At 39.0% G+C, this 27,836-nt stretch overlaps 1 protein-coding gene across 1 annotated transcript; it reads right to left on the bottom strand.

Annotated features, from left to right (window-relative positions):
• Positions 1–763: 763 nt before the first annotated feature.
• Positions 764–27,836, bottom strand: MEP1B (meprin A subunit beta). Its single transcript, XM_088130914.1, is given in 14 exon segments — positions 764–942; positions 3,533–3,565; positions 3,568–3,639; positions 5,227–5,443; positions 5,445–5,683; positions 7,379–7,594; positions 8,084–8,089; positions 9,606–9,830; positions 9,940–9,944; positions 12,481–12,612; positions 16,342–16,459; positions 18,318–18,396; positions 25,888–25,996; positions 27,790–27,836. Coding segments are annotated over 14 exon segments (1,677 nt in total).

Below are 27,836 nucleotides of genomic sequence, written 5' to 3'. Positions count from 1 at the left end.
TTGTTTGAGAGGAGTTGTGAGTCCCACTCCTAGAAAATGAGAGATACAGAGATGATACTTTTCATTAGGCTACTATGAATGTGGAAAAAACCCGTTTCCATATTTTAAAAAAATCCAGTGAGTAGAGCCAGTTTTTCATCTTTTGATATCTAAATATTCTCTTAGAAAACTACATATGTAAAAAAGATATACAGACAACAGCTGAGGATCTGATATTTGCAACTAAAGATTAATAAGTAATGACCCCAAATAAATGCCATGTGTGGGTCAATGTGGAGAATCTGGAGGCAACTTTCAAGATGAGAGAATTTTCCTGCATGAATTCTTTACAACAGCACTCTCTAATCCAGTATTTCTTAACCTTGGCAACTTGGAGATGTGTGGACTTTAACTCCCAGAATTCCCCAGCCAGCCATGCTGGCTGGGGAATTCTGGGAGTTGAAGTCCACACATCTCCAAGTTGTCAGGGTTGAGAAACACTGCTCTAATCTATGCCTTGCAGATATATTGGACTCCAGAAGATGGGGAAAGTTCTGCCATTGGTGCTTCTTTAATAGAAAGTGCATAATCATCAGCTAGCATGGCCAGTTACAGTATAAATACGTACATCTGGAAGAAGTTGTCCTTCAAGCTTGGGGGCAGGCTGCTGGTGGAAAATATGGAAGATGGGTTCATCCTACAACCACATTTGGCAAAGATGAGACTGCTACTTCAAAACTTTTGGAAGCTTTATTTTTTTTCAGAAGCAAAATGCTTACCTTATTTAATTCTGATGTATATTAGCTTGTAGCTGTTTACAATATTTCTTCCTAATACAACTGCTAGTTATAATGGTGATGATCAACATGATGACAAATACAGAAAGATATTGAATAATTGCTCTAGCAACAAGGTCCTGAGTAGATCCTTTCTTTTCACATTTTTCACCCATGTACCACCAATCTGCAAAGCATAGCAGCAATTTAAGCAAACTAATTTGAACTGAAGGCAACTTTATTTTTTAACTTTGTTTTATATTCTACCCCAGCCTTTTTCTCTACTGCAATTTGGCCTGGAAGCACATAAAAATTTGAAAGAGCTACCTTTAAGAATGCAGTGACTGTGTTTGCAGATTGCATTGATCCATAATGCAGTCTGGTTCATTTTGCTTAGCATGATAAATTACACCCTCACTGTATGTTGGTTAGATTTATTAGACTTATAACCTACCTTTCCACCATGAGTTCAAGGAGATATATGTAACATTTCCTCTCCCCAATAGTTTCTCCAACAAAAATTCTGTGAAGTATGTTGGGGTGAGAATTAGTGACTTGCCACAAAACTATAAACCATTGCTTATGGTCTAGTTTAGTACATGCGTGAATCCAGCCATTGTTACTTGTTCAACATCTTATGGTTTATACTAACTATAGGTTAGCATATGTATGAACCCAGCTACTGTCTTGCAAGCATTTAGTGCAGCTTTTCCAATCTGTACCCTTCCTGATCGGGAATTCCAGAAGTTGTCTGTGACATGGAAGTGCCTGGCTGGGGAGGCTACTCTAAACCCAAGTCCATCTCTCCAACCTGAAGCAGCAAATCCCATAAAATAAAGACACATCAGGGAGATTAGACAAAGAAGTTTCCCCAATAGGCATCCCTTTGTGTATGTTCCCATTACATACACAAGTGCAATATAGAATCAGATTACCTATGTTGAGTCATGGACAACAGCATAAAGTAATGGCACATTAACATGATTAAATGACCTTTAGAACTTCTCCCAGTTATGTAGGATTTGCTTATCTATAACTGCCTGCAAATAAACAAATCCTGAATGGCTGGAAAAATATCCTGCACACCTATTTCCCCTTATTATTGCATATCACTTGCCAATTTAAGCAATTGATTGCTTTTCCAATATAACAACTTCAGTAGCAAATCATGAACTGATGACTAATGCAGGTTAGATGATAGGCAGGTTCATATGAACAAGTCTTCAAGTTAATATCACTGAGCCCAGACGTTGTGCGGTTTACATCGTTTGTATCACCTTTGCTCTAAGGAAAACGTTGAGGACAAATCGAAAAGCAATATTTTATAGTTTTTTTCTGTCTAAAGTAGCTCCATTAGATTCAACCAAATAGTTAAAAAGAAACTGCAGTTCTTTGATCTTGACTAACAAAAATATTTGCACAATTGGGTATGCAAAGAGTTAGGCAATGTTTAATAAAAAAAAAAAAAGACATTCTGCTTGATGGTGGGAGGTTGGATTGCTTTATTTGTAGTTAATAGCTTACCATTATATATGAATCCAGCCTGTTTTTTTTTTTTTTTTTCAAATGATACCGAAAACAGAAAGGAAAACTGATAAGGAAGTATTAGCACTTGGGTTTAGGGTGTGTCCACTTAAGCAAATTTTACATGTGTAATATTTGAATAGAAAGAACTATGTGTGGTCAAAAAAAAAAATGAAGGGAATATAGCAGTTTATTAGTGACAATATAGAATAGTGTGCTACAGAACTAACACTTGACATAGTTGATGGCAATTTTAAATTATCATTGCAGGAGAGAATGTAAGACCAAGACCACAAGTCTTTTTTTTTTTCCTTTCATCATTGGTTAAAACAGTTTTACAAAATGTCAGAAAACACATTGTCCTAGAATTAATTCTAAAATAATTTAACTTGAAAAACTGCATAAATCACAGTTACCTGCAAACTGACTTATCATTAATCACAATGCATTTTCTTTTATTTCCACAGTCATAATTTGTACACAGAGCAGCTACTGTTGTGGTCAGTTTTTTTAACTGAAGCATTATGGGTGGTTGTAATTTTTGACTTAGTTGATATGAAATGTGATATATCTAAGATGAATAAATGAGGGGTAAATATAAATGCTTGAATTATTACATTATTATATATGCTTTGGACTTGAACACTCAGGATATAATCCTTTAGATCCTGGGTAACAGGATTGGTTATATTTCCCCCTGCTAAATATCAAGCTTGGGTAGTAGAAATTTAACATCAAAGACCCTGCCCCCAATTTCCTCCTCCTCCTCCTCCCCCAAATCTTTCTACTTCAGGGATATCACAGAGATTACTCAGCCAACTAATCAAAATCAATACCCTCCCATTAATCACAATGGGAGAGAAGCAGTTTTGTAATAATAGCCCAGAAAGAGTTTGAAAGATTGTGAAATCATAGCCTTGGAAGGCAATGAAGAGACAGGGGAAATCACAAAAAGTCAAAAGAACCAACATTTGGCAGTTTCATGAATATTGTGTATTGGTAAAATGAATGCCTCTCTAGAAAATAGCCAGGGCATCCATTTCAACATGTACAACATACATATTTAAGCAAGATTATACTGGTATTTCTCAAATGTTTTGCCTAGTGGGTCCCATCACTTACTAGTAAAATAAGAGAGCTGCAGCAGTTGATTTAAAAGAAACACCTACTGACTATCATGACTATTTTACAACCTTGGTATTCAAAAACGTGGTTCAAAATATCAGCCTTGAAATTAGGGGCATAATTCATACCTTCCACTGTTGCAGGAATGAAAACGCGATCATCTTTATAAACTCATGACTTCGAAGCCTTTTGTGTGTTATAAAAGAATACGTTCTCCATTTAGGACCTCTCTTTACTAAGTGCCTTTAGGAAACCATACTGAAACTCCTACTTTATCTGGTCTGCCCCAAGTATAAACATTTGAAGATTCTATATAGGTAGGAAAAATATAGCAAACATAAATGTTTGGCAGAAAGAGGGTTCGGAGTGATATATACTGTCTTCTTGGTTCTCAAAAAGGGAAGAAAGTTAGAACAAGTCTACAAAACAAGGGGCAACCTGGGCTGCTATTCGCAGTAGGGCAGAGGGCTCAGAGCTACCCTTGATCCTTCAGTGGCATACCAAAATTCAGACCAGGTCAGGACAAAGAAGTGGACAGAACCTGAACAATTTAAACTGTATCCAATTTACATTGAATTAAAAATAATTTAAAGTAAATACAGGTTGTACAATCACTCTCCATATACCTAACAATGTTCCCTTCTGCTCTCTGAAAACTTACACTAAGTTTGGATGAGGCACTTAGGTCTTTCAGATATTTGTAGCAGCCGTGGGGTTTCAGGGCAGGCACCCAGTAAGGGAAGCAGAAACAGCGTGGAAGTGGAGCAGCCTGAATACTTTAAAGAGCCTAAAGCAGCTGAGCACATGGATTGTCTGAAAAGTTTCCAGCTGGCTCCACTGTACATCTGGAGAGAATAGCTTGAGGAAAGCTGTCTAGACCTTTGCTACAAATTGCTTTGGACTTCACTTCAGCAGGTCGACTGAGCAAAGCTCACGAAACCTGGTCTAGTCCTGTATACTTGGAAAAGGGAGTAGAGGAGAGTTATTTTGGGCAGTTTATTAATTGCATGATGCCTTCTGTGTCCTAGAGGCTTTTCCCCACCAGTCCCATTTGATAAAACAGTGGGTTTACAGGATGGATCATTGCAAACCAGATGTTATGCCTTTTTATTATCCCTTTAAAAAAAAACATGCAATAGCCGTTATAAGTACAATCCATGGGCCATATTATTATAGCCATATACAAACTTTAGCAAGCTCTCGCCACAGTGAAGACAAAACCTGGATATTATATCTCTAGTTCAGAGATGGTTTTAAGATGAAAGTCTTTTGCTTTCATCTAATCTACCTTTATAGATAGAATGTATGCAATTTATGTTTGTATAATTCTACCATATCTTGGCCTTAACATGAAAGGCTAGGTATAAATCATTGAGTTTAGTGCCACCTGCATGTGGCAAATGGACTATAATTGCTTATGAAACCTTTCCACAAAATATGTGGCTAAAGGACCTGTGGTCAGTGTGGAATGCATTTTAATCAAGAGTTGGGATACATTGTGCCTTTGAGGTCTCCAAAGAAATAAAGAAACCTCACTTCTTGGCAAAGCTGAAAACAAAATTTGCATGACCATGAGGGTAGAAAATTAGACTGTATACATCAAAAAATTAACTTGAGCATTACAAGGCATTTAAAAAAGGAACTGCTATATAGATCATAGAATCTACTTAAGATATAGAATCTACATAGAATCTACTTAAGACATAGAATCTACTTAAGATATACTGTATTTTTTCATTTATTTTGTTTATATTGCATTCAGGACAACTGAATGCAATAGACATTATCACATTAGCTAAATAAAGGAGATCTATTAACCTACCTAACATTTGTGAGTCAGTTGTTAGGCTCTTTTGATTTGACGTATGTTGATGAATGTCCCTATGTTGATCAAGGAGGACCATTGTAACTTGTTGCCAGGGACAAGGCCACTGAAGATGATAATGGTTTGTGCTCCTTATCAGGCAGAAATATATTGCCATACTAGATAGATCAGTGGTACCTTTCGCATACAAGGCAATCTGAAATGCATACCCTTTTAGGAGAGTAAAATGGAGGACTATATAAAAACTTGTTTGCAGGAGCTGAAATAAGGACGTCAGTAAAATGTCTGATATGCCATACATGGTGAGGGTACTAGGTTTCAGACAGATTGATATCATCAATAGAAAGGCCACCTTTGGATATGGTGGATCCTTTTATGCCTTCAAATACCACTCAGAATTTATTTTTAATTTCCAAAGGAACGTAGTATAGCTCCCAGTAGTTCACAGGTGAATCTGGGGAAAAATTGTTATATTTGCAACTTACATTTACAATCCATTTCAATAACACAGTGCTTTCCATTAGCCATTAGATTTTAAATGTGTACTTGTCATGCTTTTCAGGGAAAATTAGCTCCCCAAATGGCATGAGGGAGAGTTACACTAAGTAATACTAAGATAATTTTGTCCCCAAGTGTATAGTTTTAAAGGTTAGCTACACAAAGAAAAAAATGAAGAGGGAAGGGAAGAAGGCATTTGTTCTCAATTTAAAAATTCTTATTAAAGGGTGTGGTAGTTTGTTTGCCTGTTTTTTCTGGCTGAGAAGTGCAGAACATGTTTCCTACAGCAAACCTCCCTCTGGCCAACATTATGTCTCCCTTGGCAAGGCACAAATCAGTTATATTTGCTGGGAGACTCATGAATCTAGAGTGTATTGTCCTTAGTGCTTGAATATGCAACTTATTTTGTCTTATTTTTACTGATTTTCCCTGATTTTAAAACATCTGTGGGTTGAATGAAACCAGTCAAGATTCAGAAGAAAAATAATGATGTCCAATCTTATTTTTCAGGGAGCTGGCTGGACCAGGAAACAAAAACAGGCTAAAGCAGACAAATGAAGATCAGCTTTAGCTCAAGTGCAAGCAATCCTCATCTTGAAAAACTGCAACATTTATTGTTCATCTTGCTATAGACTAGGTGAAAGGTTATAGGATGAGTGTAAAGCTTTGTCTCAATGTACAGTATGGAATCATGTTACAAGCCAACCTTAGGTGTTATTGATGCTGAACAGTGCTGAAGAGACTGATAGAAGATTCCAAGTAATTTTTTTAAAAAATGCTTACTAAAATGGTGCATAGTTAACCTGTGGAATTTGCTATTACAAGATAAAGGGATAACCACAGAGTTAAAGAGGGTTAATTAGGGATATGGCCACTAGATACACTGACAATGCACTGATCTCAGAATTAACATGCCTCTTTGTATCAGGCACTGGAGAATATTAGCAGGATTGTGCTTCTGTGTTTATGTTCTGCTTGTGGATTTCCCTTGGACATTTGGTTGGCCAGTGTGAGAAGAGAGTTCTGGATTAGTTCTGATGTAACTCCGTTCTTCTTTGTTATGCTGATTTGATTTTTTCAAATCTAGCCCTCTGTACAACACTTTGCACAGACCCTGTCTTTTGAGATAGCCTTGAACCTAATCTGATGTAGCAATCTGTTTCTTTGTCACTATGTAACTTCTATTTGAAGTAGGTCCTGGTTATACTGGGGCAGGTATTGCTTTTGACGTGTAAAGCTGTAGCAAGTTAGCCCAAAATACTTAAAGCCCACCCTTGTATCCCATTATAATTTCAGAACCAAATGGCCATTGATCAATACTCTGTTCATTTGACATGGGGAAGGAGGGAAAGAGGAGCCAGGGAAGCATTTTTAAGAAACTAGTCTTCCCACCAAAAAAAGAAAGATGAAATATATAATATCGAACAGGAAGTAGCAAATTCAGGCCTGCTTCTCACTAACACAGTAAACTGGTTCCCGGAACTGAGTTCTCCTCTGTACACGTAATCTTCAATTAACGACTGCAATTGGGACTGGCAACTTGGTCGTTAAGATTCAGCTTTCCTTTGCTTTATAAACCTGTGAAGGTCGTAAATGTGAGGGTTGGTCACCAAGTTACTTTTTCATCAGTGTGAAAATCATTTTTTGATACTTTGACTGGTCTTCACAAGTCTTAAAATGCCTTTAGGGTTTGCATCAATGTATTCCTTGACTAAGATGTTCAGTTGATCACTTTCACTTCCACTGTTGTAATAATAGAACTGCAGACACTGGAACCCTCTCTTGAGATAGAAAAATTGGCTTTCTAAAATAGCTTTGTCCCTCACTCTTCCAGCACTGGTGTCAAAATGCATAAAATAGCCAGTTTCTGTCAAATACAAAAGGAGAAAGAAAAATAACACATATGGGCTGCTAAAAGAAATTAAAAATACCATAGACTCAAAGGCGCCAGCTGTCTCACCATCACAAACAATAGTTTCAGGGATGAAAAGGAACCACTTGGTTTTTAGGGATGAATTATTGAGGTGACGGATTTGGCTTTGTTGTCTGTACAGGCTTTAGAATACCCTTCTGTTTGAAAGGGCCAGTCCATTTTTCTGATTATCCTATGATCAGTACCTAATAGCCTACGTTGGCACTGATGGCTGAAAAATATCCTTAACAGGGTAGGTCTAGTCTCTGGGGATTGCTGGGAAGCACCATGCTCCATGTTCAGTCATCTAAGGCAGGGTTCCTCAACCTCAGCAACTTTAAGATGGGTGGACTTCAACTCCCAGAATTCCCCAGCCAGCCATGCTGATTAGGGAGTTCTGGGAGTTGAAATCCACCCATCTTAAAGTTGCTGAGGTTGAGGAACCCTGATCTAAGGAGAGCAAGACAGAGGAAGGAAGAACAGCAATACCTGCATTTGGGCAGTGATCATTCAGAGATGGGGGGATCAGTTTCCAGAGTAGAATCAGATCAATGTAATTTTTTGATAGTGTTTAGAAAAAGACTTCATGTTCATTTCATTAAGCAAAACTCTTAGTTACCATGTTAAAATGGCATTTGTTGCTAGTGTATACTGCTAATTGCTTATCTAGTGTCATATTCCACACATTCCTTTATAAGAGTGTTGTTCAAACTTGGCCACTTTAAGATGAGTGGAGTTCAACTCCCAGAATTCTGGGAGTTGAAGTCCACTCATCTTAAAGTGGCCAAGTTTGGAGAACACTGCTTTATACAATCCATAAACACGCAAATGATTTTGTCAGAAGAGACAATCTAGTACCCACTTTCATTCATTTTTCAGGCAACGTAGAGCTTCCCGATGTAGGTTTGTGCTTGAACTCCAGAGCCCATTAAGGAAAAGGGTTATAGTCATTTGCCATTCAGGAGGAGCCTTTCCCCTCCAGAAGTTTTGCTTTGACATCAGTAAAAAGAAGGTTGCCTATTTGGCAGCTACTGGCACTGCAGAGGTCTATGCTTGTACAGTACATGCCAATGCTTCCCAAACCCTGCGTGATCAGAACTGGCAGTGCGCAGCTGGGCTCTCCTACTTAATAAGCCTTGTTGCAGCCTAAGAAAGCCACAGTGCTAGCACTGCCTGCTAAATCATGGTTTATAAAACCATGGTTCCTGATTAAACCCAGTTGCCTGGATTTGCACGACATATTGACTGGGTTCAGCATCATATTAGAGTTGGATAAAAAAAGAGAATGAGAATTTGGGGTTCTGTGCATTGTGGGAACCCAGACATTGTCTTAGTATATTATGTGAATCAGACCATCTCCTAAAGCTATCATATGATTTATTGGGCAAACCATATTATGCGAACACAGGAATTGTGTTTTATTAATCCAGGTTTAGAATGTAGCAGACTGTATGACCCTGGCCACTAAGCTAAAAATTGGTCAACTGCATTTCAGCTTTGTATATCTCCTTTTTATCTTCTTCCTTTTTAGTGATCCTGATGCTAAGGATCTTACACTCTTCCCTGGGTTTCAGCACAACATAAGGAGAGAAACCAATATATTTTCCTCACTCTTCAGTTCTGTTCTCTTTAGTTCTAGTTCTATATCTCATAACATTCTTATTGAATTAACCCATTTTCCAGTATGTACAACCCCTTTGACAATAAACTCACCCAAATGGGCATAACCCTTACCCTGTGGACACCCCTGGAATCCCTCCTAACATTTGGAGTTAACTGACACTCACACCAAGGAGGAGGCAATTTGCAATCCTTACTCATTACTTTTGAATTTTGTGGTGCTCTTCCAATTAGAGAATGATCAGACTTCAAAGATAGTCTAAGGCAAGAAAATCAAACGGAAATTACAACCAAGCAATTCTTATTAGAAGAAAAGCAAATATATGATAGTGCCTAAAATACTTACAGCAGCTGTACAATGGATTCAATTTTTTAATGTTGGATTCACTGAAATCCATTTCCTGCCCATCCACATTCATGGAGGTTGTTATGTTGGTTATTACGGTTGGCTCTATACACTTCCTGAAGGCAGTTTTACGATAGTGCATTATAGAGATATAATCATAAGGGACATTCAGAGAATCTGTTACCTTATCATCATATTTCTTGAAACACTGTTCTTTACCCGATAATAAATACATTAAAAATTAGAGGTATTTTTTCCAGAGAGTTTCTATTAAACCATTTTCAAACAAACTAACATAAAATAAAGTAAAATTTAAAAAAAATGAACACTTTACCATACCTAAAAAGAAAAGGAAACAAAAATATTATACAAGAAAACGTATTAAAAATCAATCCAACAAATAAGAAAAAATATATATACTTACAACTATAAGTTCACCTGATCTTGTAATTCTTAAAAACACACAAACAAACCCCAAGCTTTCAATGTTGACCAAGCCTGTACAAGAATTTTTTTCAAAGGGAAAAATAATGTGACATTTTCTGATTAACTGAATATATAATTTTTTCAAAAATTGCTAAGTCCCTGAAATCTAGTCCTTTATATTTGGAATTATAGTATTTTCCCATCTCCTAAGGATCATTCTTTTTGCTATTATTAGAACACAAAAAACCCATATTTGTTCTGAACATGTTATTCCAAATAGTTGGCATACAATTCAGTAAAACATATATGTCTTTAAAAACCAGAATTTTCTCAATAATTCGACCAACATATTATATAACCTTACTCCAAAAGGAGTGTAAGGAAGAGCATGACCATAACATATGAGTTAAAGTGTCCTCAAATTTCTTGCAATGCCAACATAAAATAATCATTAGTCTATCCTTTATGAAGCATCCTAGATGGTGTCCAGTAGATATGAAAAACAATCTTTTGATGGATTAATTTCAACTTTAAGTCACAGGACATATACTTAGTGTTCTTCACAACTTGAGTTCAGTGGTTGAAAAGAACTGGAGTTATACATATTTTAAACTGTTTCTTTAGCATGTGACATAAAAAAAGTAAGTTTGGATTCTGAGATTGAATTCTTCAGTATTAATAACATATCAAGTATTTTGGAAGCTGTTAAAGCATCAGATCCATAGTGAGTTGTCAAAGCATGTTTTAACTGGATATAGCTCCATGTTTGCATTGCTGGTAAAGAAAATTCTGTTTGCAGTTGCTAAAATAAATTAAAAATTAGAGCTATGCAAAACAACTCAAATTTTAAAAGGTTTGAGCTTGACACGCAGTTTAAATCTTGAAAGAAAGACACTGAATTTGAAATGGGCAACTCCAATCTAAGCAGGATGTTTCAAGCTGGGAATTCTTCCAGGAAAGATAGAAGCACTTGTTTTGAATTCAAAACAGATCATTTGGATCTCAAAATATATTGAATTTGAAGCCTTTTGCACACCTCTATTAAAAACTATAGCAGAATATGGCCTCTAGGACAACAGTTTGTGATTAGAAACTCTTCCTTCCTACCTCCAATTTCAGAAAGCTCCAAACAGAGATATAACAGGGAACAGGCTAAAGGGAATTATATCCACCATCCCTGAACTAAACATGTAAAAACACTTGATTTGTTTAACCTGATCATCTGCCTCTTTATTCCATTCTCAAGCAGCTCCTTAGTAGCTAGTAGCTTTTCTATAGTTAAGTGTAACATCCAAACTCAGAATGCAGTTAGTACTAATCAAAATTTGAAACTATGGTTAATTGTAAGTTAAAATAACTGTTAATTGGAATAGTAGGCTTTAATCATAGAAAAAGATATCAACTATGATTCAGGAGTCACATTAACACTTGGGGAAGGATGCAATGTGAACATTCATGTTAATCAGCTGGAATGGCTTAACGGGTTGTACCAACTCTAACTTTAGACCATATACTTTATTTCTAAGCTCTTGGCACACTGTGACAAATTCCTATGGTTTAGTGAGATTTTTCAGAAGATTATAACATATTTTCTTTGGAATTTTAATTCCTAAATGAGAGGACCATTGCTCTTGAAAATACTAAAATACTAAACGACACACAACCTTGGGGTGAATGCAAACCAGGGTGTTCACACAGTGAGCACACATTTGGAGAAAATGAATACAGCCTTTGGGGCACCATTCAGCAATAATAACTCAAGGTCATCATCTATTTATAACTGTATTAATTCCAATCCTTTAAAAGGGATTTGAATTTTGACATTAGGCAGGTGCATGATTGAGGGTGGGTCAACTGATGTCTACTCAGTGACTGCTAATTCTTTGGTTTCCTGATTCATGGAGGATCTGTTGAATGAGATACCCAGTAGGCTTTAGAGATACATTCTGTCTACTGAGGAGAGGGACAGGTATAAAGTTGGCAGTCTTCCTCAATTTGGAGGCCTCTGGATATGCTGGAATGCATTTCTAATAATCTCAGATTGCACATCCCTGAACATAGGTTTACTGCCTAGGAATGATGGGATATTCAGCACATCCAGAGGATGACAGACTGCATAAGGATAGTGTGAAGAAACACTTATGAAAAGAGACCTGAAGATTTATAGATGACATTTGGTGAAATTTGGAATGCAGTCAGGAAGATGTTCTGGTTGCTGCACATTTATAAATAATAAAACTCAGGCCATAAACACGCTAGTCTCCAGTGCTCCTTCCCCACAGTTAAAAAAAACTCAACATGATAATATTGCCCCTTGCTATTCAGAAATTAAGGGATCAGTGGCATGACCCAGCATTTAGTCACAAGAGAAACTATGAATACAAATTCAGTGTTATTCAAAGAAAAGAGATGAGAACCATCTTTAACTCTAATTGTGACCTAGTCATGCCAATCATATCGCGCATGCCGAAATCCCAGCACATGAAGAAATTCATATTCAATTGTCCCAAGCTGGTCACAGTTTCTTCCAATGGAGAGTTTTTGCCCCTCCGTTTGCTGGTTTCCTGCATAGGACTAGCAGCTAATAAAGAACTCAGAAAACAAACAACACTGCACTCCATCCAGAATAAACCACCCTAATCCTGCAAGGCAGCACCATGCCTTAAGCTTGCTTCTTTGCAGATTCTCTTGCTGGAGTATGAGACACGTAGACAAAATAAGGCTTACCATATTTTCTAGCAAAGAAAAGACCTGGACAAAGATCACGCTCAGTGGGCTTATTCTGGCAAAGGGAGGGAGCATGTGTGTTAGTGCCCTTTCAAAGCGCACTTCACCTTCCTCACTTTGCGCAGACAAAAGGGGAGTGAGTTAAGAGAGAAAGCGAAGCCCCTGTTCTCCCAGGCACCAGACCCAGGCAAAGGGAGAAGGAGTGGCTCTGACAGGGGGTGTTCCCCCACTGTAGGTCTGTACAACCGAGTCTCTGAGAATCACTTGTAAACTGGCCGGGATGCCTGGACTGGAGCTCAAAACCAAGATAATCCTAGTCATAAGATAAACCTAACTGGGATGCCTTCCTAGGGCTGTCCAAGATATTTTGCTGCCTGTGGCTGAGCAGCAAATGACCTTTCCTCTAATACTGATCATTGTAGAAAAATGAACTGGCTCGTGTCCAAAGAGTAAGTACTGTAACATTTCAGGGTTTGAAGGGACCTGCATATTTTACCAAAGAAACAGGGACTGATTTGTTGCTTTCTGCCAATAAATTGTCTTCTTGGCAGCTGTCTCCGTAGGTTACTTCTACTTTATTAAATGCACGATAGTTCCCCACTGAGCCTCAGCAGATGCCTGGTGATGCTCATTCCTTTGATGCAAAGCTTGATTCAGAGACTTCTAAAGTCAGAGCCACTGGAAGGTTTGGAAGTGACATAACTCAACTACATTTGCTATCTGTTTCCGCACCCTCATCCTGCCACCATCTTGCTCTTTAGAACAGTGACTGTAAGGCAGCAGCAAGTGTAATTTCACATAGCGATAAGACATCTAGCAACAGTTCCTAAAACAATCAGCTTGTGCAGTCTGCCCCATCTTCACAAAAGACCAAGCTTCCTCCTCTTTGCATCAAAGAAGCACAAGAAAATGAGTCAGTATTGCCATCTTGGATTTCCTATACATAAGTTTCTCATTTGGAAGTAGAGCACTGGTGGAAATTCTTGTGCTGTAACCTTGACCTTCTTTCTATGAAATGTTGCTAATCAGAGCTCTGAGGGATGTGGTCTTTGAATTCACTGTTTCAATTCTAGATTTCTTGTAAGGAAATCTGACAGTACTTGCTTAGAAATATGAGTAGATGCATGGCAATCTATATGTATGTAATTACACCCTGTGCAGGTTTCTAGTTATAGTGTAGCATATACACAAACAGGCCTTTGCACTGACCATAGGACAAGTGAGGATTAAAAATGCTGTGGAGCTACATTTCTCCAGTTTTGGTTCTTATTCTCTGAAATCCAATGTAGGAGCTTTTTTGTAAAGAAAATGCAATATTACTACTTCCTCCTCTACGCAGCACATATACAAAAAATATTCTCAGATACAGAGGAACAAAGGTAATCCAGGTTGCTGTTAATTACAAAATTATTATACAGATTTCTCATTGTAAGAACAATTTTAAGTAGCTTTCATGCATCTACTAATTTTGTCTCCTTTGAGACAAAGGAATGTGGCCAGGGATGGAGATGATGAACTCCCACATGGATTCTCTTTCTGATTTTTATATTGATGGTAGGATGAAAAGTTTAAAAAAACATCCTGGAAGAAGTGACAAAGAAATTCAGTAAAGTTGCCAAGAAAACTATGGATTGTTGAAGGCTTTCACGGCCGGCATACAATGACTGGTGTGGGTCTCCCGGGCTGTGTGGCCGTGTTCTGGAAGTTTTGTTTCCTAACATTTCACCAGCACCTGTGACCGGCATCTTCAGAGTGCAGGAGCACAGACAGGAGCAGTTCTCTCTGTGCCCAGGGTGATGTGACCCTTTTGTGGGTATTTATAGAGCTCTAAGGGGGGAAGGGGGATTGGGGGTGTGTGGGGAGGGTTGGGTTACTGAGTGGCTGCTTGTTTTGGTGTCAGAATCTGTGTGTATCTTCCTGTGGATTAGGCAGGGTTTTTTCTTCTATTGAATTGTTAACGAGGGGCTGCTGGGGGTGATTAGCAAGTTCATTGTGTGAACTGTTCACATGTCCTGGTGGTTGAGCTGAGTTCGTTGACCCCAACCCTCCCCACACACCCCCAATCCCCCCCTTCCCCCCCCAGATCTCTATAAATACCCACAAAAGGGTCACATCACCCTGGGCACAGAGAGAACTGCTCCTGTCTGTGCTCCTGCACTCTGAAGATGCCGGTCACAGGTGCTGGCGAAACGTCAGGAAACAAAACTTCCAGAACACGGCCACACAGCCCGGAAGACCCACACCAGTCAAAACTATGGATACTGTTTCCAATTGAGTTCAATCTGAGGGTCTCTTTCCATAGGATGGGGATTGGGTTCACAAGCTCTCTGTGGCTGTTGTACTGTTATGAAGTCCCTTGAGCACTTATTAGCTGGAAAAGCAGCTTGCAACTTTTGTCAGGTAATTAATTGGTTTCTAATTAGAATTCAAAAATCTCATATTTCAGATTTTGTAGCAACTGATTCTGTAGAAACAATGATTTACTAGCCTTACTGTTGTATTTTTCAGAAATACTTCACACAATCTGAAGCTAGCCGTATATGATGGACTACAAGTCCCATCTCCCTCAGCCAGCATGTGAGTATAAATGTGCTCACTGGAAATTCTTTGGTTGGTGTTCCAGCATATCTCAAAAACGCCAGGTTAGGGAAGTATGCCTGATAGAAAGTTCATCCCCCTTCATATTTACGGATTCCATTCTTTGAACTGGGGACATTATGATCTTTCAGTCAAGATCTGAGAGTTTGGGCAGCTCTACCCTTTGAAAAACAATTTGATTAATGTCTAAAATATAGCCAAAAAACTAGCATGTTTCTTACCTTTCTGTTTCAATTAATCAATAATGAAATAGTATTGATACAACCTAAATGCAAGAGAGTATTCTGATCTGGTGCTGCTATCTTCCCAGCTGAAAACAGCTTTTGTAGCACCAGAATAGGTCTGTTCCCTCAAATGCAGCCCTAGCTCTTTAAGTGATGCTTAATGTTGGGATAGGAGAGCCCACATGAGAGTTTGCCTTCAGGCTCAGGCAGTATTGCTTATACTGGGGGCACATTTGGAATTTTGAGAGCCTCTGGTGGGTCCAGACCTGAAATGGCTGCCATAGGGGACTTGGCTACTTGCAAAATGATTGGCATGGTGGTGTGTCACAATATACCTGTTTGTCATATATGGGCCACAGAAATCTGGCCAACCTTAAGAGAACAATAACAAGACTTTCACGGATCTCTGCGCTGCCAGGTATGTCTTGTCTGTCATTTATCAGAAGACAAAGTTGTCCCCCAGGATCCTCTCTAATATTCCAAGGCAGTCATTGCTTCAAGTAAATATGATTTCAGAGACTGGTACCTCACTTTGCAGCATACCAGGTTACTATTTAGTATGTATTAAATTAAACCAATTTAGCAACAATCCAGCTGGCACTCAGAACCTGGTAGGTAATAAGTCTGGGGGTATTTTGCTGCTCACGTGTTCCAACTGCCTACCCATCCTCTAGAATGTCCTAATGATTTGACCTGAGGGTCTGCTGAAAGATCATGAAGAGGAGGTTCATGAATGTTGCTGAAATTATGATTCATCTTACCCAGTTCCACTGAATACTGAAATGTAGTTTGCTTCACTTTCCCAAGGTTTGAAATCAATACAGCTTTTCAGACAAAATTGTTCAAATGCTTTGAGGATAAGAACTTTTGCATTAATATCTGAAATACAAACAAATAAGTTTTGCTTTTTTAAAGTAATACATTTCTATTCATCTTTCCCCATAGCAACTATTACGGCATTGTTCAAGAAGTGGCAAAAAGTCCTCTGAAACCATATTTTCTACCTTGGTCATGATCTTTGCCATCCCTTTGAACCCTTAATAAATTTTGGTGGAGATACCTCAGTAGCACTTATGAACAGAGATGTGCTGTATTACATTTATTTTGAAGTATATCACCTTTTCCCTCTACAGATAACAGCAGCTAGCCAACTGACTGGCTAGCTAGCAATCTAAGAAGGGTCAGCCCTGGTTAGTACTGGGATGGACAAGCATCTGAACATGTCAGGAATGACAGTCTAGGAAGCCGACTTAGAAGAAGGTAGTGGGGAACCACTGCCAAGAAAATGGCATAGATGCAGTCACCTGACTCGGGGGCATCTTTATCTATATTGCTTTTTGAACTATACTTGTGGCATAAACACATAGGATAAAAATACCTAGTCAGTTTGGTGGGTTCTAATTGAATTCAAGAATCACGCTCTAATTTCAAGGACAGAATGTTCTCCTTGTCCTTTTTTTAAAAAAAATTTCAAACTTTCAAAGCTAAGCAACTAGCTCAATAGCATTTGACAGAATATACACCTCTGACTAAGGAAATAATAATCTAACTTCTGAAGGTGAATGGAGAACAAAAATAGCAAGATATGAATGAAAGCCATTCAATACACACTGATTCTAAGTAGTATCCAAATTAGTCTCAGGAAGGGATCATTGCTGTTAATGCTAGCTTGGCACTGCTCAGTTTCTTTTTAGAAAACTGCATGATCTCTTGTTTATAAATGGCATAATTATTTGATTAATAAATGCTGTGTGAACAGAGTCAGCTGTGAGGAGGAGGAGGAGGAGGAGGAGGAGGAGGAGGAGGAGGAGGAGGAGGAGGAGGAGGAGGAGGAGGAGGATACTATTGTTACACTCACCCCATTCCTCTGTGGTGAGAATTCCCAAGAGTGGAGCACTTTTCCAGGTATGGCTTGGAAGGAGGTCACTGGAGTCTTTTTGGTATTTTGTAATATGGGCATTTATTTACAGATATATAAAAGAAGCAGAGAATGGAGGCCCCACTTCAACTCTTCAGTAAACAACATCTGCTGCTATTGTATAAAATCTCTAAGGAGACAACCAGACCTCTCAGATCCTTATCAAGCATTTTGTCACCTAGTCTCTGTCTCACACTGTGATCTATTCTTTTCACATGTAGGCTGCATTTACACAACATACTAAGCCATAAAGTAGTTTTGATATAGCTTGTTGTGCAAACCCATTCCATTGTGGTTTATTCAATAAACCATGGTTAAGCAAACTTGATCAGAAGGTGGGAATTCATATGAGTAAGCTATACTGTCCACTTCCTTACCTTCATAACTCCCATGAAGGCACTGTCAGCTTGCTTTTTCCCCAAGTCTAGATATTGCTTCAAAGCCTCCAGACTGATATCCCTAATCTTAGTAATCTGGTGCAAACCCCATAATAGCATTGCTGTTATCGAACAATTTTAGAGTAAAGGAAGTATGCAAATCAAAATATATCTGGGCATGATTTGATTAAGCAAGAAACATTGTATTATAAATAGCATCATACCTTTTGGAAGAGCAATTTTGAACAACACAGATACTAGGTAGTTTTATAAATGTGCTGAGTCCGTCTCTCTTCTTTATTATACAGCTAACTTCTTTCTTTTCTTTATCTTGTCATATAAACAATTGTAGCTTTCAATTTTACTCAGTTTATCTGGCAGATAAACTACAGAGGCAAGTGTTAAATATGAAAAAGAATCTATATTGAAATCTCTATCTTACCAAAATTATCTTCAAGGATGTATGGAATGGGGAGAGGCCATTGATACTGCTCACCAATGTTTGCATTTTGGTAATGGCTCTAAAATGAACAGCAAATGGTCAGAAAAGAGCTAAAACTATTCAAGTAACCCACTAAATATAGTCTTATGCACCTCAGGGGTATGAATTATATAATACTGTACTAGACAATTTCCATCCAGTCTCCCACCTCCCCTTTTTGGGTTGAGAAAGTGGTGGCATCACAGCTCCAAAGGGTTCTGGAGGAAACGGATTATCTGGATCCCTTCCAGTCAGGTTTCAGGCCCAGATATGGAATGGAAACAGCATTGGTCTCACTTATGGATGACCTCTGGTGGGAGCAGGATGGTGGAAGTGCGACCAACCTTGCTATCCTTGATCTCTCAGAGACTTTCGATACCGTCGACCACGGTATCCTGTTGGAACGGATCAGGGAATTGGGGGTGGGCGGCACGGTCTTGTGCTGGTTCGCCTTCTTTCTCCGGGGCCGATCCCAATCGGTGGTGATAGGGAGTGAGAGGTCCCATCCTCGGCCCCTCCTTTGTGGGGTGCCGCAGGGTTTGGTTCTCTCTCCACTCCTTTTCAACATCTACATGAAACCGCTGGGTGAGATCATCCGTCATCATGGGGTGAGGTATCATCAGTATGCTGATGATATGCAGCTATACATCTCCATCCCTGGTGAAGTAAATGATGCTGTGGCCACCCTTCCACGGTGCCTGGAGGCTGTAAGGGTCTGGATGGGGAACAACAGGCTTCGGCTGAATCCTGGCAAGACGGAGTGGCTGTGGGTTAATGGCTTCTCTATATCCGGGATTTTTTCATCTTTGGTGTTGGATGGGGTGGCACTGCCCCAGACAGACCCAGTGCATAATCTGGGGGTCCTCCTAGACTCACAGCTCCTGCTTGAAGAGCAGGTGGCAGCCGTGGCAAGGAGGGCCTTTGCACAACTTCGGGTTGTGCATCAGTTACGCCCCTTCCTGGATCGGGATGCCCTTCAAACAGTCACTCACGCCCTTGTTATCTCCCAGATAGACTACTGCAATGTGCTCTACATGGGGCTACCCTTGAAGAGTATCCGGAAGCTACAGCTGGTCCAGAATGCAGCCATGTGGGCTATTGTTGGAGCCCCAAGGAGGGCCCATGTAACGCCTCTGCTCCGTGAGCTGCATTGGGTGCCAGTTTGCTTCCGGGTCCAATTCAAGGTGTTGGTTATCACCTTTAAAGCCCTACATGGCATGGGACCAAGTTATCTAAGGGACTGCCTCTCCCCTATGACTTCAACCCGTCCCACCCGATCACACAGAGAGGGCATGCTTCGGACCCCCTCAGTGAAAGAACTTTGACTGGCAGGGTCCAGAAGGCGGGCCTTCTCTGCGGTAGCCCCCGCTCTTTGGAAAATTCTGCCCCCGGAGGTGCAATTAGCCCCCACACTCCTGGCCTTCCGTAAGGCTTTGAAGACCTGGTTCTGCCACCTGGCCTGGGGTGGGGTGGGAATACCTCAAGCATGGGGATGGCTAGCCCCATAGAGGCCTTCTGCCTTCAGCCTCAGATTTTTCATCCTCTTGGTCTCTCCTTCTTCTTTTTAGTAATGTTTTTAATTAAGGTTTTATGTATTTATATATTTTATGTTTTTAATGTTTGTTGTGAATCGCCCAGAGTTCCCCCATTGGGGGGAGATGGGCGGTTGAAAAAATTTAATAAATAAATAAAATAAATAAATAAATAATATAGTAGTCTTTTTCATTACAAAATGCTATAAGCAGTTGATCTGTTGAGAAATAGTAGTTTGGCTGGAGCTAAGTGCAACAGGGTGTATTCTGTGCACTCCTGGTTTTTCTGAACACTTGTAGAATCTAGCATAGAGTTTAATAATTCATAAATATTTTGCATGATGCTTCTTAATTAAAAAAAACGTTCTGATCTTTAGAATTGTGAAGATAAGAATGCAAATGAGTAACTTCTGATGTCAGTTTGGATGCATCAGTAGACTGATTCAATAGATGCATTCCTTTTAAGTGCACCTCTTGCTCTTACAGATGTGCCTACATATACTGCACATGTGCATGCACATGGGTGTACATACAGATGCATTATGTGGCAAAACATTGGGGGGTTGTTTTCTAGGCAGCAGTTTCTGTCACAATAAATTCCCAGTATTATTCAAGTAGCCAGGCAAATGTTTACACTATTTTTCCCATGGGGATCTTTGAATAAGCACATTTCATAACCTTGTTAAGCCCTGCTAGATAAATGCTTAACATCAAGTGCTACTTCTATATTTTCTGTAGTGGGTTCTCGAGACAGCTGATATTGTTGGAGCCAAAGTGAGTTCCTTCCTTACTGTAACTTAAAAGGGTTCTTAAAACATTTCTTTCTACCCAGGCCTTTTAGAATTTTTAAGAATTTGTTTTAAGAGTTTTCTTAGCTCTATTCTTTAATATTTTTCCGGCATTGGCTGCCAAGAGCCACTAATGGGAGTGATGGTATATAAAATTTTAAAATAAATAAAATCAACATGAAATCCTTTTCTGTACTTTTCCTGCAATTCACTCGATGTCTTTTACCTTTCTCCTTAACCTCACACTCCAAGGGCCACCAATAGGTTGGATTAATTAAAAAGCTGTTTAACTGCTTCATCTTTTCCAGTGGAAGTAGACCACAGAGTTAATAGCTAGGTCCAACAGGATGATTAAGTGTGATGGAGAATATGTGACATGGCACCTGGAGTCACTATTCTGCTATCTTCCCATCTCAGCTTATCAAATTAATCTAGAACAATGGAAGGCAATGTTTTGGTGGCCAGAGGTTGTAGTTATCATTTCTGGGGAGCCGAGGGTCACAGTAGGCGAGATAGCGATGCGTAACATGATGCATAACATGTGGAGCTAATTGTTCCTTGGTCTGGGGGACAGTTCTGGGATGGGTCTTAGTTATTTAAACTCTTGTAGGATTTTTGCTACAGTTATGTGTTTTTTGCTTCAAAATGATTAGCTGTCTTACCACCAGCTTTCAGCAGGAGTGCTCAGAGAAGGCTCTGGGCTCTAAAAGAAGAAGCTTGGGGATGGAGTGTGGCTCTGGGGCCACAGGTTGTTCATCCTTAGTATAAAACTCAGTTGCTATAGGTTAGCTGAGATAGCCAAAGCATAACATAGGGTAAGGTAAAAAAGGTTATTCTGAATTCCTTTGGATTATAGTTTACTGTTAGATCATTTTCCCCGTTTACAGAATACAAAGAACATGTTATTGCAGTCAGTGAGACAGATGTGTTCTGCTAACTCATCATAGTTGGCCAACTAGTGTAATAGGCAGGTAGGTTATTTTTATATGCTGGAGACTACATTGTAAGAAGCAATATTACCTCCTTTCAATGTATGTATGTATGTATGTATGTATGTATGTATGTATGTACAGTACTAACTGAAGGAAATGTTAGTTATGGATTTATATTATCTAACTTTCCTAACTTACTCAGGAAAGGGGGTTTGGTATTTCTTTGGAAAATTCTGATCAAAGAATGCTCAAATGGACTGTTTGATGGCATTTTATGAAACCATTAGTTGAGAAGGTACAGTCTGTAAACGGTAGAGCTAGAAAAGAAATACCATAAAGTAAAAAAGCCTCTTCCATTCAGTGTTTTCTGCATATAATTATTAAGTGGTTCAAGCATTGTGCTGACATCTAACTCAAAATGAGAAACTAATATGCTAATACAGGTAGTCCTCACTTAATGACCACTTGTTCAGCAACTATTTGAAGTTGCAGTACAACAGTGCTGAACAAGTAGCACTTACAACTGGTCCTCATAGTTGCAGCTATTGCAGTGTCCCTGTGGTCATGTGATTGTGATCCAGCCACTTGGTGTCTGGCTTGGTGTCTGGCTTGCAATTACGTCACATCATCCCATGGTCATGTGATTGCCATTTGAGACCTTCCCTGCTGGCTTCCCACAAGCAAAGTCAATGGGGAAACCAGCAGGAAGTCAGAAGTCAAGGTCATGTGAGGTCCTCACTTAATGACCCACAGTGATTCACTTAACAACAGCAACCAGGACTGCTGGAACTGCTGTCGCTAAGCAGTGAGGTCACTTGACATTGCACTTAACTACTGCGCCACTGAGTGACTGAGTTTCCAGTCCCAATTACCGTTGTTAAACAAGGACTACCTGTAATATAATTTAATAGCTAAATTGATTATATTCATTGTCTTGCAACTACATTTACCACATTTTATCTCTATTTCATGAATTCCTCTCCAGATAATTTCAGTTATAGATTCATAAAAAAAAATTATAGTTAATGATCAAGGATAATTATTGGCTATAAATGATTAGCTCTGTGCTCTGATGGAGTGTTGTATACCTTGAGGAATTCCAATAGATATGAGAGAACTTAACTCAGGGTTTCCCAAAATGGTCAATATTGACCCCCAAGGATTGATGGGACTATTCGAGGGGTCAATAAATGTCTGAGGATTAAAAGGGGGTCAGTAAATGCCTGGGGGTCAATAGGCTGTTGATAAATGATGGAAGGTCAATTGGGGTCAATTAATCTTTTGGGGTCTCTGTAGAGCTCTCCAGTTTGTAACTTCATGAAGGGGTTGATGTGCTGAAGAGTTTGGGGACCCCTCCCTTAATCCATCCTCCAGACCTAAACTTTCAGTCATAGTGCTGACACGGGGCTGATCCACACAACCATCTGCCATGCTTTGTTCCTGTCTTGAAGCTGGGAGGAGATAACATTGGCATAAATCATGCTATCCTCACATGCCTTTGATGCACTTCCAGAACAGGGAAATGTTGTGTTCCTGTCTATACAAATCTTCCTCATCATAATAAGTGTAGTGATTGTCAGTTTTCCTGGTTGAAATTTAAGCCTCAATCACTGTTGATCAAACACCAACTGCCATATAGAATGTGTGCCAGGGTGGGGCTTCTAAGATCTGCGAGCATCATCCAATCACTTTTGTTTTCTAACTTTTTCCCAAGGGACTGTTGACCTAACAATCTCTAGATAGCAGCAAAGCATTTGTCCCTTTTAACTGCAACATAGCAGTTGCCTGGATTTGTGCAACCAAGATGCAGCCACTGCAAAAGTGTTCTTGGAGTCTGAGTTCAATAAAGAAATGTTGATGCGTGTAAAAGAGGTGTTCAGCTCTGATGCCCACTTTGGCACATCCACAGAAATTCCCCAAGACCTGCTAACCAATCAACCTATCAGCCCCTAGTGACAACAGAAAGTAGATGGCTGTTTTTTCTCTCATGGCTGTTTTTCTGGGTGTAGATGTTAGAAAGTTAATGAGGGCCATGAGATGGCAATTATATTGTTGTTATTTATAGCAATTGTTGTCCTTCACTGCTGCTGTATTATTTATTATTATCATTTGTTATTACTGCTATGTTATTTTTACTGTATTTGGTTTCTGTGTTGGCCATCCAGAGTCACTATTGCAAGATGGTTGGACATATACTGTACATTGAAATAAATAAAACCAACTCCTACAACTCAGTCAGCGGGAATGGATTATGAGAGTGCAGCAATTACACACATTGAATTTGCATACTGTTGTTATTCTTCATTTTTAAAAATCAAACTGCTTTATAGAACTAAAATAAAATAATAAATCATTAAAAGCATTACAATTAGAATCTATGTATGAATCAATGGCAAATACATTCAAAACAGATAAGTCTTTAGTAACTGATGAAACTGAATCACTGAAGGTTCTTGATATATCTCTAAAGGTTATGGTGCGAAACATTGGTAGGGCACCAGATTCCAGAGCTCATAAGTTTCCTGAGGCTGCTGGAACATGGAAAGATTGTAACATAAGTTGCAAACAATAGGTGTAAAGTGCGGTTTCAAACACTATAGATATGAAATGGCTATAGACACTCAATAGTGCAGCAGTTAATCTTATTAATTAATTAATTAATTACATTTTTACCTGTGGCAATCCCTCAGGTATCTCAGCAGTTTTACAGGGTATACAACATACTAAAACATTCACAGTCCCAGTCCAATTAAATATCATTTAAAAACTAAAAACATACAAAACCCAAGCATTCAAACAACTAGGTATCACTTCCCAAATCCCCTCAGGAAGAGCTCCATTTTCAGCTGCTTCTGGAAGACAGCTTTAGGGATCATTGGTTCTGGAATAAAACAATTGTGTGGGAGAATTTCCACCCTTGCATAGCATTTATGTGTAAGATACTGAGAGAAATCATTCATAATGCCTCAGATAAGATTGAAGTTTGATGCTGGTCATATTCATGAAGAAACCTTTGTTGGAAGCAGTAACCCAGGAACACCCTGATGGCAGCATTTGTTCCAGTCTTATTATACACTGTCAGAATTTCAGCACTTTTAAGTTTATTTTCTCTCTTTCCACTAAAAATAATGCTCAGTGCAGCTAACAATAAAAGTATAGATGACATACAAAATTATAATAATTATAAAAACATACAGAGCTGGTATGGTGCACAAAATGAATAAAATAAATCAATACAAAAAGAATCAAAAATAAATATCCCTAGGCAGAAAAGTTTATTCTACTAAGCAGACCAGCTTAAAAGCCAAAAGCTTTCCTGAATAAAAGTGGTATCAGTGATAAGGTAACTGTCCTCTTTCCAACAGCTGCTAGTATAAATCTGTTTTCTCCTCTTCCTGCTAATTTGCTTCTGTGCAGGTTTGGAATTTTTGCCAGATTTGAAATCCTGTACAGGGGAAGCAGACAATTTGGCAGAAAACTTTCAAGTCAATAACTTTCCCCATCAACTTCTTCCATATTAATAGAAGGAAATCAATAACTTTCCCCATCAACTTCTTCCATATTAATACAAAGAAGCAGCCAAGTCAAACAATATCATGAAAAAGATTTGTAAAACTCAGGATGAACATACACGCACCTGTAATCCATGCAATCAGTCTAATGTACGCAGCAGAAACCCTGCTTGTAAGATCATTCAACTGAGATTGAATTAAATGCAAAAACTGCAGCCATGCATTTTTTTAAAGGTTAGTCATTGCTGATATTGCCAATTACTTTCCTCTAAATACAAGCTGCTCCGTATTTGTATGTAAAGTTGAATGTTCACGTTTGGGCACGTTCCTTCCTGCCCAATAGATAATTAGCACAGTGACTGCCTCTAAAAACATGGGTGACTTGGGCTCTAAGAAAGTTATGGTGTAGCAGAACTACTTCTAGGAGAAAGAATAGCATAGGGTTCTTAATTGAGATAGAGTGCTGGAAGAAGAAGATTCACTGGAGGGATCCTTTTTTGCATTAAGTCAACACTTCCAGTTATTACTTCTATCTCAACATTTGCCTGAGTGACTCAGATAATTGGACATTTCATTGCACAGACTAACAAAAGGCTAGGTCAGTGTCAAAATGTTGGAGAATTTTGTAAGTGAAAGCATTAGAAGAGGGCAACCCCATTATGTATCCATTGCTGTATATTGTATGCTTACTAGATTTTTTGAAGTTTAAATATTGCCCATACCTTACATTGAAATCACATACATGTTATTTTATCAGTGACAGATACTTGCATGTTAAGTGTAATTCCAAAGATGCTTTCAAAAGTGCAGTCAACAGGTTCTACAAACGTTCTAGCGGTATCTTCTACTTTTATCTGTCTTGTGCTTTCCCAATTCCTGTAGCAGAAAATCCATTAAGAAAGGAAAAAGTAAAAGAAAACACTGAAGATGTTACCTAGCCGGGTAATGAAACTTTGAAAAAAAAAAACCAACCAAGCTCAGAGAACCCCAAGGACACCACAAAGCCTTATTTCCTTTTACTCTGCACTGGTAAGACCACACCTAGAGTACTATCTATGATTCTGGGTACCACATTTCCAAAAAGATATTGATAGGTTACAATAAGTTCAGACAAAAATGATACAAATATCTGAGGACATGCCCTGTGAAGACCGGATGAAAAAAGTTCAGATGTTCCCCTTGGAGAAAAAAAGACTGGTAAAAGACATGGTATCAGTATTTATGTATATAAAAGGATGCCATAAGAAGGATAGTCAGGAACTATTTTGAATTGCCACAGACCCCCATGCCCAGAAATAATGTAAATAAGTTGCAGCTAATTTATAAGGAAAAATATAAGGAAGGGTAAGGAAATAAATATAAGGAAAAACTCCCTGATCTGTACACCTACATACACCTACAGAACAGTATAGCTATGGAGGTTTAATTGGTTTTCCTGAGCACTGCAAAGAATTGGACTGGATGATCCTGGTGATCATCCTTCCAACTTCACAATTCTATGGTTCTACAATTCATACATAAAGGAATTGCTCTGTGGTGAATCATCACAGCTTCACCACATTTTAACTGAAACAACTACAAAAATAAAGGCAGAATAAAGGTAGATGACAGACAGACAGGCAGACAGACAGACAGATAATACATAGAGATATTCGTAGATAGACAGTCTGCCCCTAAGCTTTGAGCAAGTAGAGTATTGAGCAAGCAAGCAAGCAGCATCAGGTGGGATGGACAATCACTCCTGCAAACGTGCTGTGTTTGTTAATTCTATACCAAGAGTGTTTTCCCTGCCAGCAGTTGTAATATGGGGAAGGGGTGGATTCCCCTGAACAGTGAAACTGAAGGGCTCATTATAACCAGGACTGTTTGGGCATAAGACTGTTTCTGAATGTCAGAAGAAGACAAATTAGTGAGCAAGAGCTGAAGGGGCAGTGCTCCTTGGGCTGTGAGCTGCCCGCTTTGAGAACTAAACATAAGACTGGTGCATCAAAAAAGTGCCAGCTCCTAAAATGTCAATTCCAATTTACTTGTAATTTAAGCAAACAATGTAGTTTTATTGTTATTTCTTTTTGAGCTTCCCTTTGGGAAACACACCTTAATCATTATGTAGGTAGCATTTTATCAACATAGAACACCATAGCAATTTTACATCACTGGACTGGATGATTCATATCTTATATCTATCTCTTAAAATTCCTTTGCGCTCTTAGGTTGCATCTGGCAGGAGTAACTGTCCCCAATGTAATATTCCTGCAGTATCTAGCATGATGCTAAAATGTATTAGGAAGATCCAAAGAGTGTTAACAAAGAAGAAACAGGAACGTAAGCATGTATCATGAATACAGGTAGTCCTTGCTAACCGACTGCTCGTTCAGCAACCATTTGGAGTTAGATGATGCTGAAAAGGGGATTTATGATTGGTTCTTGAGCTTGTGGCTGCTGCAGCATCCCCACAGTCATGTGATTGCGATTTGGGTGCTTGGCCACTGGTGTGCATTTACAATGGTTGCAGCGTCCTGCAGTCACATGATCACCATCTGCCACCTTCACAGCCAGCTTCTGACAAGCAAAGTCAATGAGAAAGCTGGCAGGAAGGTGCAAGTTGTAGTCACGTGATGTTGCACTTAACGACTGTGGCGATCCATTTAACAACTGCTGCCAGAACTGACGTTGTAAGTCGGGCACAGTCACATGATGTTTCACTATACAATCTCAT

The sequence above is a fragment of the Python bivittatus genome, unplaced genomic scaffold (genome assembly GCF_059951505.1).
Source record: "Python bivittatus isolate LINGU-HERP-01145 unplaced genomic scaffold, Pbiv_v1 ctg000840_np1212, whole genome shotgun sequence".
Taxonomy (NCBI): domain Eukaryota; kingdom Metazoa; phylum Chordata; class Lepidosauria; order Squamata; family Pythonidae; genus Python; species Python bivittatus.
This window is presented reverse-complemented; position numbering and strand designations above follow the sequence as displayed.